Source organism: Thamnophis sirtalis, unplaced genomic scaffold (genome assembly GCF_051295495.1).
Source record: "Thamnophis sirtalis isolate CommonGarterSnake01/CBP01778 unplaced genomic scaffold, rThaSir2_p1.2 scaffold_1, whole genome shotgun sequence".
Lineage (NCBI taxonomy): Eukaryota > Metazoa > Chordata > Lepidosauria > Squamata > Natricidae > Thamnophis > Thamnophis sirtalis.
Window position 1 is genome coordinate 122,160,942 of NW_028261381.1, and position 12,470 is coordinate 122,173,411.

The window sequence follows — 12,470 nt, forward strand, 5'->3', positions numbered from 1 at the left end:
CATGACTTAAATCAGCGGTCCCCAATGTTTCTGGTTTTGCAGACTGGTGGCAAAGGGGGTGGGGGCGCGCTGAGGAGGATAATTCCATGCAAGCAATGGGCTATCATACTTACACAAGTGGAGCTGGGTTTGCTTGTGCACTTGCCTGCCACTTGTGTGGCTCGGTTCCGAACAGGCCTGGGTATTGGGCACCCCTGAATTAAATGGCATTTTACCTGCATAAAATCTAACCTTGCTGCTATACTTAACAGACATTCAAATCTAATGGAAACTAATTTTAAGATCCAACTTAGTATGCTAAACCTGAAGGTTTAATAAAGATATCTGCGGTATTGCAAAAATGTATTGTTAAAGGATTTTATTAGTCCTTCCATCCAATTTTTAAAGACAAAAACAACAGTTATACAGATTTACTCTGAACTAAATCCCAAGTTACTACAGAATTATAGTATTATTTAACACTTCAGTATCAGCCATAATCTTCATACTGGATTATTTAATAACCAAAATGCTTATACAATATCAGTTACCAGCAATATCATTTTAATTCTGCTCTGTTCAGTTCAATTATATTCCTAAAATCAGTAGTTAGCAATGTTTTTGCTTCCTTCTTTAGATCAAGCTCAACGTGTGTTGTTTTAATGATAACAATAGGGAACTTGCCATTCCCTTCTTCTGAGTAGGTTTTAAATTTCTTAACTTGGTCTACAGTCCTAGAATTTACTGATTGTTTTCAATTCTTGTGAAAATGAAATGTGCAAAATGGAATGGTTCATCTCTGCAATATTCTTTTTCCACCAACCCAGATCAAATAATGAAAAAATGGTCATAGTGGTATTGGTCCAAAACACACACAAAAAAACGAATCACAAACTATTTCTAAATGGTATAACTGGGCAAATACATGTACATGGGAAATAATATTTTATCTATCCCTCCCTCGATGTGTGTGTGTGTGTGTGTGTGTGTTTGAGTGAATATACACACACACACAACTAAAACTTTTGTATCTGTTTGTAACCTTTAATTAAATGAAATGGTGCATCATGGGGCAGTATGCTGTGTGTCAGGGAGGGACTGAGTGGGAGTGCAACACAGGCATGATGAACGTCAATCAGGGTGTAGATGGGTGTCCAAGACGTGCAGCAAGGATTATGGAGGGTGTGTGACAGTGCAACGCAGGCTGAATAGCATGGGGAAGGGTGTGGGTCATGGAAGGGATATACAGCTAGAGTGGGAGCTACAAGGGCTATGCAAAGTGTTGCACAGGTCAGGGAGGGTGAGCAGGGTTGTGTGAGTTATTGCAGAGGGACTGGGGAGGGTGTACCAGTAGGGTACTTACTTAAGCAACTTGCAAGCTTCCCTCCCAGCTTCTCTGCTGATATTCTCCCTGAAAGCTTCCCACAAAGTCAGTGGGAAAGCAGCAAAAAGTTGGAAATTATTCCCACTCTCACTGCTTTTTTACCTGTCCATCATTCTGTTGATCTGTTTAACTATATAAAAATTTCTAGAATTTTAGCTATATAAAAACAGTGAAGCAATTGAATAATCACTCAATAGGTCATGAGTTGCCTAGTATGGTTGGTAAAAGCTGACAATAACTTGATGGCACGTAATCAATCAATCAATCCCAGTACCATTTCTTAAATACTTGAACTAAACTAAGGAAAACAAAATGTTCTGGAGGGGGAAAAGCTCTACCTGCACATTCCCAGTGTAAACATCATGTAGCACATTCTGATTTCCCAACTACTCAACTGCATAAGTGCCTCCAGAACCTTTCCAGCTTGGTGACCCGGTCTGGCAGGAGGGAGGGCATGTGAGTAGCATAACATGCACACAGCTCCATTTGTGAGAGTGAGCTCACCACTCATGCGAAAGGAGCTTCATGAGCGAGCAGACGACACTTGCACAAAGGGTGCTTGTGCTTGCATGAGAAGCTCCACTCACACTTGCCCATCTCTCCCGAGGCCCAGTTTCGAACCGGCTGTGGCTGGGGAGTTGTGGATCCCTGCTCTAGGAGACAAAATAAAAACATACAATAACTTTATAAACCAGTAACTTCATGATAAAATGGAAACCTCCCCAAACTAGTGACTGAGTACATGCAGCTGGAAAAGAGAGGAGGCAGCTCATACCATGATTTAGAATATGAGCCCAGTAAACAGACTAATAACATTATTCAAAGAAAAATGGATTCATACTCCTATTTATTGGAACAAATTTCCTATTATTGTTGTTGTTGTTATTTCCTTCTGTTAAAGTCAGCTAAAGGCCATGGTTAAAAAGTTATTTACTACAACCAAAAATAATGAATATCGCCCACATATAACAGATGTAAATATAAACAGTCATAATATAATTTACTCAGTGTTTTCATATACTGTAGCATCTAAGCACTAACCCTTCTGTTATGGAAAACCAACGAAATTAAACACAAAGCTTGTATGTCCCATTCTGGTAAGTCAATAGTGGATTATATTAAACAATATGAAATTAGCTTTCAGTTATTGTCAAATGAGGTTAATTCATCACCAACAAAATGGTGAAAGAATATTTAATAAGCATTGTTATTTACGATGAATTGGCAGATAGTATTTATATTTTTAATAGTATTGGATATGAAATAGGTATGGCCTTATCCTACTAAACTGAACCCCAAGACTAGTCATTAAACATTCCGAATACATGCACATACACACACAAAATAAATTCTTGGCTAAATTTATAGTACAGGTATTCCTCAACTTGCAATGACAATTGAACCCAAAATTTTGATCACATGACCATGAGATTGCTGCAACAGTCATAAGTATGAAAAATGGTCAAGTCATTTTTTCAGTGTTATTGTAACTTCGAATGGTCACTAAATGAAGTATTGCAAGTCGAGGACTACCTGTATACTGACTAGGAATTAGGAACTTTTTGGACATGGGAAGTAATCAAAAAAATACTAAAGAAAAATCTACAACTGATTTCCAGCAACAGGTTGTTTATGTATTGTTCATCAATCTTTAAGCTGCAAAGTTTCCAAGGATTTTCTTCCCTTTTGGGGAGAGAGGAGTGTGCTTATTTGTTTTGAAGTTCATCCTTTAATACTGTTGTATGAATCTATATCTTTTAATTAGTTTTCATAACTCACAAAAATAGAACGTATTTAAAAACTGTTTTCAAAGCAACTGGGATTTTTTTTCACTAACATTTTCTTTTTCAGTAACATTTGTACGTTTATCTCAAAAATAATAAAAAACAAATCAGTCCTTTTCACGTTAGAAGTTCAACAACTTCAATACTCCATTCCTGAAATATCACCATGAGCTTTTCCTGCTATCAGGAAACCAGGTGGAACATATGCTAGATCTAATCTTATGCAATGGAAGTCTCCACCTTGTTAATTAATCAGTTTGAGAAAAGTTCCTCTTTCCAAATAGGGAGTTTGGGTGCTCCTTCCTGTTTTGTGGCTGTGCATATTCACCGTTCAATTTTGAATGAAATGGATTGATAAGACTTTTCTCCTTCAACTAAGACATTATCAAATTCTTAGTTCAAAACATCTGAAGGAACCAGATTGTTTACCTTCAAGTTATATCAAGTAGCAATGGCTACTGGGAAGAATTGGCTTGAAACTCTAATTCTATTTTTCACAATATACCACAGATAACACATAAATTATTTATATTCCTATTATCTGATGACTTAATCTGCAGGTACTCCTTGATTTACTATGGAAACTAAGATTTGAATTTCCATTGCTAAGTAATATAGTTGTAAAGCATGACATAACATGACTGCATCACTTAGTGATGGCAATCATAGAACTCCTAGTTGCCATTGTTAACCAAATCCCAACAGCCATTAGGCAAAGACCCATGTCAAACTTCAGTTTTTCCACTGTCTCCCCTTCAACTCCCCCCAACCATCTATTCTCCCACCACCTTTGCCCTTTTTGATGCCCTTCACCCTGCCTTGTGGAGCAACTCCAGAACTGTGCAGTTGTTTGCAGTTCAAAGGCTTCCTGGAATGCCACAGCTCTGGGATTGCAACACGCCCCTGAGACACAATCCAGCATGGTGCCGGAGTTGCCCACCTCAGCCCAATAGCACTGAATGAAGCCGCAGGGCAGCAATGTAAGGCCATGGCTTCCCCAGCCCAGCAGTGTGAAGAAAAGCTGCAGCCATTCCACTCCTGCACAACAGTGCAAAGCCCCAGTCACCCCTGCCCAGTAGTACAAAGCCACCGCCATTCCAGGAAGCCCTAGCCATCTCAGCTCAGCAGTGTGGTACAAAGATGCAGCAAACCCAGCAATGCAGAGCCCCAACCACTCCATCCCATCTACACAGAGTAAAACTCTGTTATTCTCGCTACTCTTCACACCACAGCCATGCTACCCTGCCTCAGTTGACTGTGGCTACATCCTTGATCTTTCTGCTGACAAGGCATGCCTACCCTGGCCCTTTTTGAGGAGCTGTTGACCATACGATGCCTTTTTTCAGGAGGAAACCACCAAATGCAATTTTGGGGAAAAGGCCTCCTGTAGCCATCAGTTGCCTTGCAAAGGGCCAGGCGATCAACCTGGTCAACTGTAGCAGCAAAAACATGGCTAGGATGGTGGACTGGAGAGTCAAAAGGATAGAGATGAGACACAGAGGGTGGGAGGAGTGGGAAGCATACCCACAGTTTTAAGTGTGGGCAGGTGCCAAGCACCAAAATGTTGATTGAATAATCGCATAGATGCTGTTATAACTTTGAACAATCATTGAAGGAATTACCAAAACTGAAGGAGTACCTGTTTTTAAATTTGAATTAGATCTTGTACCATTACAGTACATTATATCACTTCTGATATCTGACTGACCTTAAGTAATTGAACTAAAATTAGTTTAAAGCAGTAAGGCAGCCTCATATTTTTCTAACATAATTTATATTACTGCAGGCATTCTGTACCATAAGAGATTTTATTCCATCCTACAACAAATTCTGCCAAGCAAGAAAAATCTTTATGAATGTTGACAATTCTTTAAGACTGTACTTATTATAATAATGACATAATGTTGAAATGACTTGTAGGTAATAGTGCTGTTACTAGTCTGGTAAACCACAAATAATACAAGAGTCTTCACATATGCAAAATGAATCTGGAGGAGAAAAAAATCCTTAAAGAAGTGAAAACTATTCAACCAAACCAATATTTGGTTAGATAAAAGTTTATTATATAGCGAAGTAAGAACTTATCATTTGGTTGCAAAAATACATCTACATCAAAATCAAATCTGGAGGCTATAACAAATTAAAGAAAGCAACATGACAAACACTACATCTTGCTGTTATAATCAGTTTGGACTAGAAGCAGGCTTGTCTTTTAATATTTAATGGTAAGAATGGACTTAATCCTAACCCTCTGATTACATTTGTTTGTGAAAGTGTGGTTTGGCCAAGGTGTATTCCTGTAGTAATGTGTTCTACTAGGTTAAAGACATTTTCCCAAGGGCCTAGCAAAAACAACTGATTATGAGGCCAGTACCACCAGCATTACAGCAAGCTATGGCACTAATATTTTGGATCTTCAGCTGTATCAGTTGACAAAAATTGCAACTAATCAGCAACAAATTTGGGGCTGGGGGCAATTCATGTTTTCACCATATTATATCCCTGAAATTCACAGAACTGTTCAGCCCTCTTGCATGCAAAATAACATTAAACGACATGGATTATTAAATAGTATTTGGAAGAGATTGATCTAGTACTCCATTTATAACTCAAACTCACTAGAACTGAAAATTCTATTTCTAATTTTTAAATGTTTAGGCCTGATAGCTGACAAAGAAAAGAAACAAGTTATTTCAATTGTGGAATTTGATCCAATTTACATCGCATAAGTCTTATATTACTTAATACAAAAGTTTCTCTTTGATCTAAGACATACATGATCACAAAAAATGGGATTCTTTCTTAAATAACAGATCTGGTGGTCCTCCTGATCTCATAACTTCTGCTTGCACAGCACATGGAACTTCCAATCAGGAATGTCTTCATACAGTTACATCTGGTGTAGAGTGTCAATAATTTTAACCCATTCATGGAGAGCAGGCAATGACCAAGACTACTTATGCTCTTGTCATCCTGTGGCTGGATTTCTGAACTTCACTCTACATGGCTTGCACTTGAAGACCATATGGAAACTTCCAACATAATGATCCAGCATACCCAGATTTGTCCATGTGACACTACATTACTATTATGGCTGCCAGTATACTTCCAGGTGTGAGTCAGGTGCTGTTTGTCACATAAACCTACATGTCTCAGAACCCTGCTACCTTTGCTCTAGGCTGAATTTGTTTGTCCAGTAATAGCTGGGCTGAGTCTGCCTGTTTAATTAGAATGGAGAAAGAAGGCCTGTTAGAGTTCCCTTCCCTCAAGGAATACCACCTTCGAGGCCCTGTGAGGAAGCCTTTTCAGCCTCTTCTATAGAATAAATTTTCTCTGGGTATCTTGATCACCCTTTCCTTTTCAGGTTTCTGAAAATAGTGTTCAAGGACAATGATTGACCTAACACACATACCCCTGCTGAAGTTAAAGGATATTTGCTGTTGAAATTGTTATAATTTTGTTTTTAATGTTGTTGCCTGATGTAAGCTACTCAAAGCAACTTGGAACTGAAATGCATGCAAGCTTTTGTAAATAAATAAAAGAAATCTGCCAAAAGAACTGTTCAGATTTATGCAGCATATCCCCCTAAGTGCTGTTGTATAAACTATTTGATTATGATTTTCAGTAGCATTCATTTTGCAAAATTCAGCATTTGCCCTCATAAGAATTCTATAAGATCAATAGCTATTATTTACTCCCTTTCTCTTAAAATGCAAAATTGAAAGCAAGACACTATAACATTAAACAAGTCAAGACACATTATTTCAAAGAGTTGTATTTTCTATCTACATTGTAACATTTTTTTCAGAACTAACTAATGCATCTCACATCTCTGCTTTTAACTCAGTACATTGTAGCACTATTTCTCACAATCATCATTATTGATCATGACAGGTATCTAACTTTACTATGAGGATATGTTATTGCTGAGCAAGTCTAAAATGTCAATTACATATATTTATTTTGAAATATACCTTTAACGTTAATAAACTCTTTACATTCACACACTTAACTGAAATGCCCAGTCATCTCATTAGAATGCAGTAAAAACCAGGTATACATAGTCCCCAATTTTGGTTCATTGATAAAAGCATTATGTTTGGTACAATTACAACATAACATGCTGTAAGCAGCCTACATTTTATAAAAAACAGGTCACCCATAACGGGTGCAGAGGATTAGACAGATAATCCCTTAATGTCACCCATGACTTCATCTCCATCTCTTTTTGGGGTGTTTTGAATTAAGAATGAGGGACACGCCTCCTGTTTCTGAGAAAAGAACAAGGTTCCCTTGCGTGTGGGTGATTTACATTCTCACAAGATAGTACTGTAAATATAAGTGACCTGAATAGTTGTGTGTATACACACATACAACGACCCGGGTCACACTCGAATTTACAGCATACATAATATTGTTTTGTATGTATGTATGTATGTATGTATGTATGTATGTATGTATGTATGTATGTATGTATGTATGTATTATATATATGAATGACTGTTGGGTTTTTCTAAGGCCGCGAAACTCCCTGAGGTGTCCAGCCGGCTTCGACATTACTGCAGCTCCGGCAATAAGGCCGGGACGGACCCAGCGCGAGAATAACTGTCAAGTCGAAGGTCCCACGCCGGCAGAGACAGAGGAGGTTCGTATCTGGGACCGGCCGGGCGAGGAGGAGACGGGAGCCCCCCCCCCTCTCCCAACTCTCTTGACAGGCCCGAGCCAGGCAGGCGCCATGCTAGAAACCAAAATGGCTGCCCCGGGGAAAGCAGCCCAACCCGAGGAGCACCGAGGGGGACGTGCCGAGTGACGCCCGCCGCGCACTGCCACGCCTCGCCGAACCCGCCACACGCGCAGGTACCTTCTCCTCCGCGCCCACCTTTCCCCCCGCACCATCGGCAAAGTCCCCGCCGCCAGCCTTCAAGCCGGGCCGGGCTCAACTCAGTCCGTCTCTCCCTGTTTCTCATTGTGTCCTCTCGCCCGCCCGGAACCCGGCTTCATCTTACCTGAAGCTCGGCCCTTTCCACCTCCCAGTGAGCGCGCTCCATCTCGAAGCGGGCCCACTCGTGCTGGATGTAGTGCAGGATTCCCGGGATAGTGTAATGCTGGGGCCGGGACAGCTCCGATCCGCTCCCGGGCCCCGCCGCTTCCTGAACCGCCGTTGGACCTTGAGGCTGCTGCTGGGACGGGAGATTCCCGCCGCCGCCGCCGCTGTTAGAGCCCGCGCAGCCCTGGTTGAGCAGCTGGGGATTAACGCTGCCTCCGATGGGGGACATTGGCTGCTGTTGAGGTCGCGGGGTAGCCCCCGCCATGATCCCCCCTCCGGCGCCGGGATGTTCGTCCATTGTCTGTGAGGAGTCCTCCCCTCTTCCTCTTCCCGCCGAGTGTGTCCGGTCAAGTCCTCAGCGGTGCTCTCGGGGAGGGGGGAGTGTCCGGCCCAGGGAGGAAGTCCCAGCGGCGTAGACAAGTACCCGGGTGTCAGAGTCCAGCTACACCCGAGCTGCCTCTATCGCGATTGCCGCCGGCCGCCATTACAGCCTCCGCTCCATCATCCACCGGCCAGATTCACTCACCCACCCAAGGGGAGGGGGGTGTACGCCGAGCATGCTGGGTAACAGCAACCGCCTTGCTCTGCCCCCCCCTCGCCGCCGTCTTGCTCTGCGCATGCGTTCGCGCCTGGAAAAAAAAGTCCTGAGCTGGGAGACGGAAGAGGTTTCCTGGGTTTTTGGTGGCTTCTGATTTATATTCTGATTTATTTCATTCTTTGACTCCCCAGTCTCACTTGGTTTTTCTCGGATAGCAACATATTGAGAAGGAAAATGAGAAGGGTTTCCGCTCTCTGAACGCCGCGCGCCTTATTCTCTAGCTGCTGCTTGTCTTTTATTTGTACAGTGATTCTTTGAGGCAGGGCATAGAAATCGCTTTTAAATGCACGTAGAGGATTACAGTTAAGGAGATGCTCCGGGTTGTTTTTTTTTTTTTTAATCTTAGACTTAAGATCTGATATATTACTTTGATTTATAACCCTTTCAAGAATCTTGGTCCAATAGTTATGTAGGACCACAATTGAGCCCAAAATTTATATTGTTGAGTGAGAAATGTGTTAACTGACTTTTGCCACGTTTGTTAATTGAATCACTGAAATTGTAGTAACAAGATTATTAAGTGAATCTGGCTTCCTGTTGTCTTTGCTTGTCAGAAGTTTGCAAAATGTGATCACATGACTCCAGGACAATGCAACTGTCATAAATATGAACGAGGTGTCAAGTATCCAAATGTAAATCACGTGACCATAGGGATGCTGCAGCGGTCATATGTGTGAAAAATTGTGATTTTTCACATTTGTTCCAGAACTGTTGTATCTTTGAATGGTCACTAAATGAACTGTTGTAAGTCAAGAACTTCCTGTATTGTGATTGGCTGCATTAAGAGACATTGGTGTGTCAAAAGTCCCATAATAAATTCATGGCAGAGGTGAAATCTGAATTAACTTTTTTGTCATTTAGATTCATTATCATATTCTTCTACAGTACTGTTAAACTGTGGTGCAAAGTTGCTCAGTCCTGGTGAATTTAAACTTCTGGAAATTCAGGGCTTAGTGAATTCAGTATATGACTGGAATGTTATTAGATATAAATTTAATTAAACTTTAGTCGTTAAGGTGTTAGATTAAGATTGAAGATACTTGGGATGGTCCCTCAGCTTTGGAAGCCATGTGAGTGGATCATTCACTTAGCACAACATTTATGTGTTTATTTAGATAATTTATATGATTGCCTATCAGTACTTCTAGGTGGCTGATGCAGTTCATTTTTAAAAAATAAAATCAATATAAATGAAACAAAATTCAATTAAAAATAATGATAATGATGATAATACAATAATCATGGGACCTCACAGGAATTCACAGCACCAAAAAGCACATATTGGGCTCCATTAATATTCTCTCCCTAACGCCTAAACAAAAAGCCAGGTCTTCACAGCCTTATAGAAGGCTAACAAGTTTGATTTGGGGCATCTGGAATGTATAATCAAGGCTGTTCCACGGGACAGCTGCAGTAAGAGAGAAGTCATACCGGTTTTAAACATTTTCTCATTTGTTATAAAGAGAAGGAGAGAGTACTTATTAGACTATCTTGAACTTCTGAAAAAAGGAAGGATACAAATCTAGAAACTGGAAAAGTGAGCTCTGTTTCTCCCATAGACACAGAAGCCAGGTGGATGTCTTTGAATCAGTCACTCCCTCTTAGCCCAACTACATATATACAGTTGTGGGCAAAAAAAGGAGGAAGGGGTAGAGGTAGTCCTTAACTTACAACCACAATTGAGCCCAACATTTTTGTTGCTAAGTGAGACATTTGTTAAGTGAATTTGCTCCATTTTACAACCTTTTTTGCCACAGTTGTTAAGTAAATCGCCGCAGTTGTTAAATTAGTAACATGGTTATTAAATGAATCTGGCTTCCCCATTTACTTTGCTTGCTTGAAGGCCACAAAAGGAGATCACATGACCCCAGGACACTGCGAAGGTCATAAATGTGAATCAGTTGCCAAGCATCTGAATTTTGATTATGGAACTATGGGGATGCTACAACGATCATAAGTGTGAAAAATGGTCATAAGTCACATTTTTCAATGCCATTGTAACTTGAAATGGTCACTAAATGAGTTGCTGTAAGTTGAGGGCTGCCTGTGTTATGTATATTGCCTTGAGTTGTGCAAATAAAGGCGGGATAACAAAATCGCAATAAATAAATGTAATAGTCATTTGAATATATTTTAAAAATGTTTTCCCCCTTTAGGATGAAATTTTCCTCATGCAGGAAACTATGAGTCAATAACAAAAGCATTTCTGGTTCCGGTATCTAATTCTGACTATACGTAATTTTTCTTTATCTCACTCTTCCACAAAATGGGAATGCAGAAGGAATAAAAAGTTGCTTCCTGGCTTCAGAAGGGAACTTATATTAGTTTTTTTATAAGGACTGTATAGGAGTCCTTTGTTTGCTTCATTGCACAGTACTTCAGAAGGCAAGTACGGATTTCTCTGTATATAGTCTTCCACTGTTGCTGCTCATTCAGATCACTTGCTTTGAGTCACTGATGATGGATTGGGCCAGCAACAGATTCTTAGCATTGCAGTTTCATTCCTCATATGTCTACAGCTGACCAACTTGGGTGGATGGGGAGGCTTCCTCACTCATCACACGCACAGCACATATATCCTACTCTAGGATATAAGCATGCTTTGATTTTGACACTGGAGCTGTTATCATTATACTGTCATCCAAAGTAGGACAGCAAATAGAAATTGGAGAATGAGCCTAGTATCACATTACTGTGATGAATATGAAATTATATTAAGAGATGATAACTTCTCTCTGGATAAATAGGTAAGAGGAGAGGTTTCTAGGCAATCTCTAGAGATCAGCTATGGAAAATCCATCATAATATTTAAAATAAAATTGGTTGAAGCTGTAGTGAACAGCTTCTTTATCTTTTGATAGTCTATGCAGTCATCTTTGTAACCCATATATAAACTGTAAGCTACACACAGGAACATTTTACAACTTCTGACTGACTGCAACTGACAATAATATATCTTTATCACTTTTTGCTGTTGTAGCTTCTATTCATAGCCCTTAGGTAAAATCAAGCTTCCTCTGCTTGAAAGTCAAAAACAGGACCTCCATTTCTAAAGTTTGCCTTTTCTCTTATTTATCTGAGCATGAATGTATCATCGATGCTACTAAGTAAAGGCAAGCTATCAAAAAAATAATTTCAGCAACACTTTCCTAGGTTTTTTAAAATAATTCTTAAAATTTTAAAAATCAGAAATCAAATATGAAAAAACCCAGAAATTATCAAAAACATTGGAATCCAGCAGTTGTTAACAGTGTTGTCTTGATTCTCAGATAAAGATGTCTAATCCCTTGTTGGACTTACTTACTTAATCTTCGTAAATGTCAACGTCCATAAGGCAGTGACCGTTGCATTGTGAAGGCCAGGGGCAGGACGTCACGGATTACAGCACGCCATTGATTCCGATTTAGGGCGGCTTGTTGGGCATCGGTTATCGAGAAATGGAGTGGTTGAAGATCGTGAGCCACTTGGGATATCCACGTTTTCTTTGGGGCATTTCGTGCGATTTTCCACCCATCCGGTCGCAGCGAGTTAATCAATCGGTAAGGTAATTGTCCATACGGCAAACGTGTCCAAACCATCTAAGTCGTTGTCTTCTTAGGTAAAGTTTGATTGTAGTTTGGTTTTTACACAGCTGCAATACCGTTTCGTTTTTTACACAGCTGCAATACCGTTTCGTTT

The 12,470-nt window shown here is 40.3% G+C and overlaps 2 protein-coding genes across 7 annotated transcripts in view; one reads left to right on the forward strand and one right to left on the reverse strand.

Annotated features, from left to right (window-relative positions):
* Positions 1-8,697, reverse strand: part of STRN3 (striatin 3) — a 41,590-nt gene extending 32,893 nt beyond the window's left edge. For 2 of the 5 annotated variants that reach the window (XM_014068142.2, XM_014068145.2), the window contains exon 1: positions 8,154-8,696. In XM_014068142.2, coding sequence (XP_013923617.2) covers positions 8,154-8,492 — 339 coding nt within the window. In that variant the 5' untranslated portion in view covers positions 8,493-8,696. Of the gene's footprint in view, positions 1-8,153 lie in introns of all 5 variants that reach the window. The other 3 variants (XM_014068143.2, XM_014068141.2, XM_014068144.2) reach the window with 2 other exon arrangements.
* The window catches only part of AP4S1 (adaptor related protein complex 4 subunit sigma 1), a 31,730-nt gene continuing 27,145 nt past the window's right edge, over positions 7,886-12,470 (forward strand). Inside the window, exon 1 of one of the 2 annotated variants that reach the window (XM_014068146.2) lies at positions 7,886-8,004. The gene's annotated coding sequence lies outside the window, so the exon portion shown is untranslated. Of the gene's footprint in view, positions 8,005-8,620; positions 8,759-12,470 lie in introns of those variants that run through there. The other variant, XM_087723300.1, reaches the window with a different exon arrangement.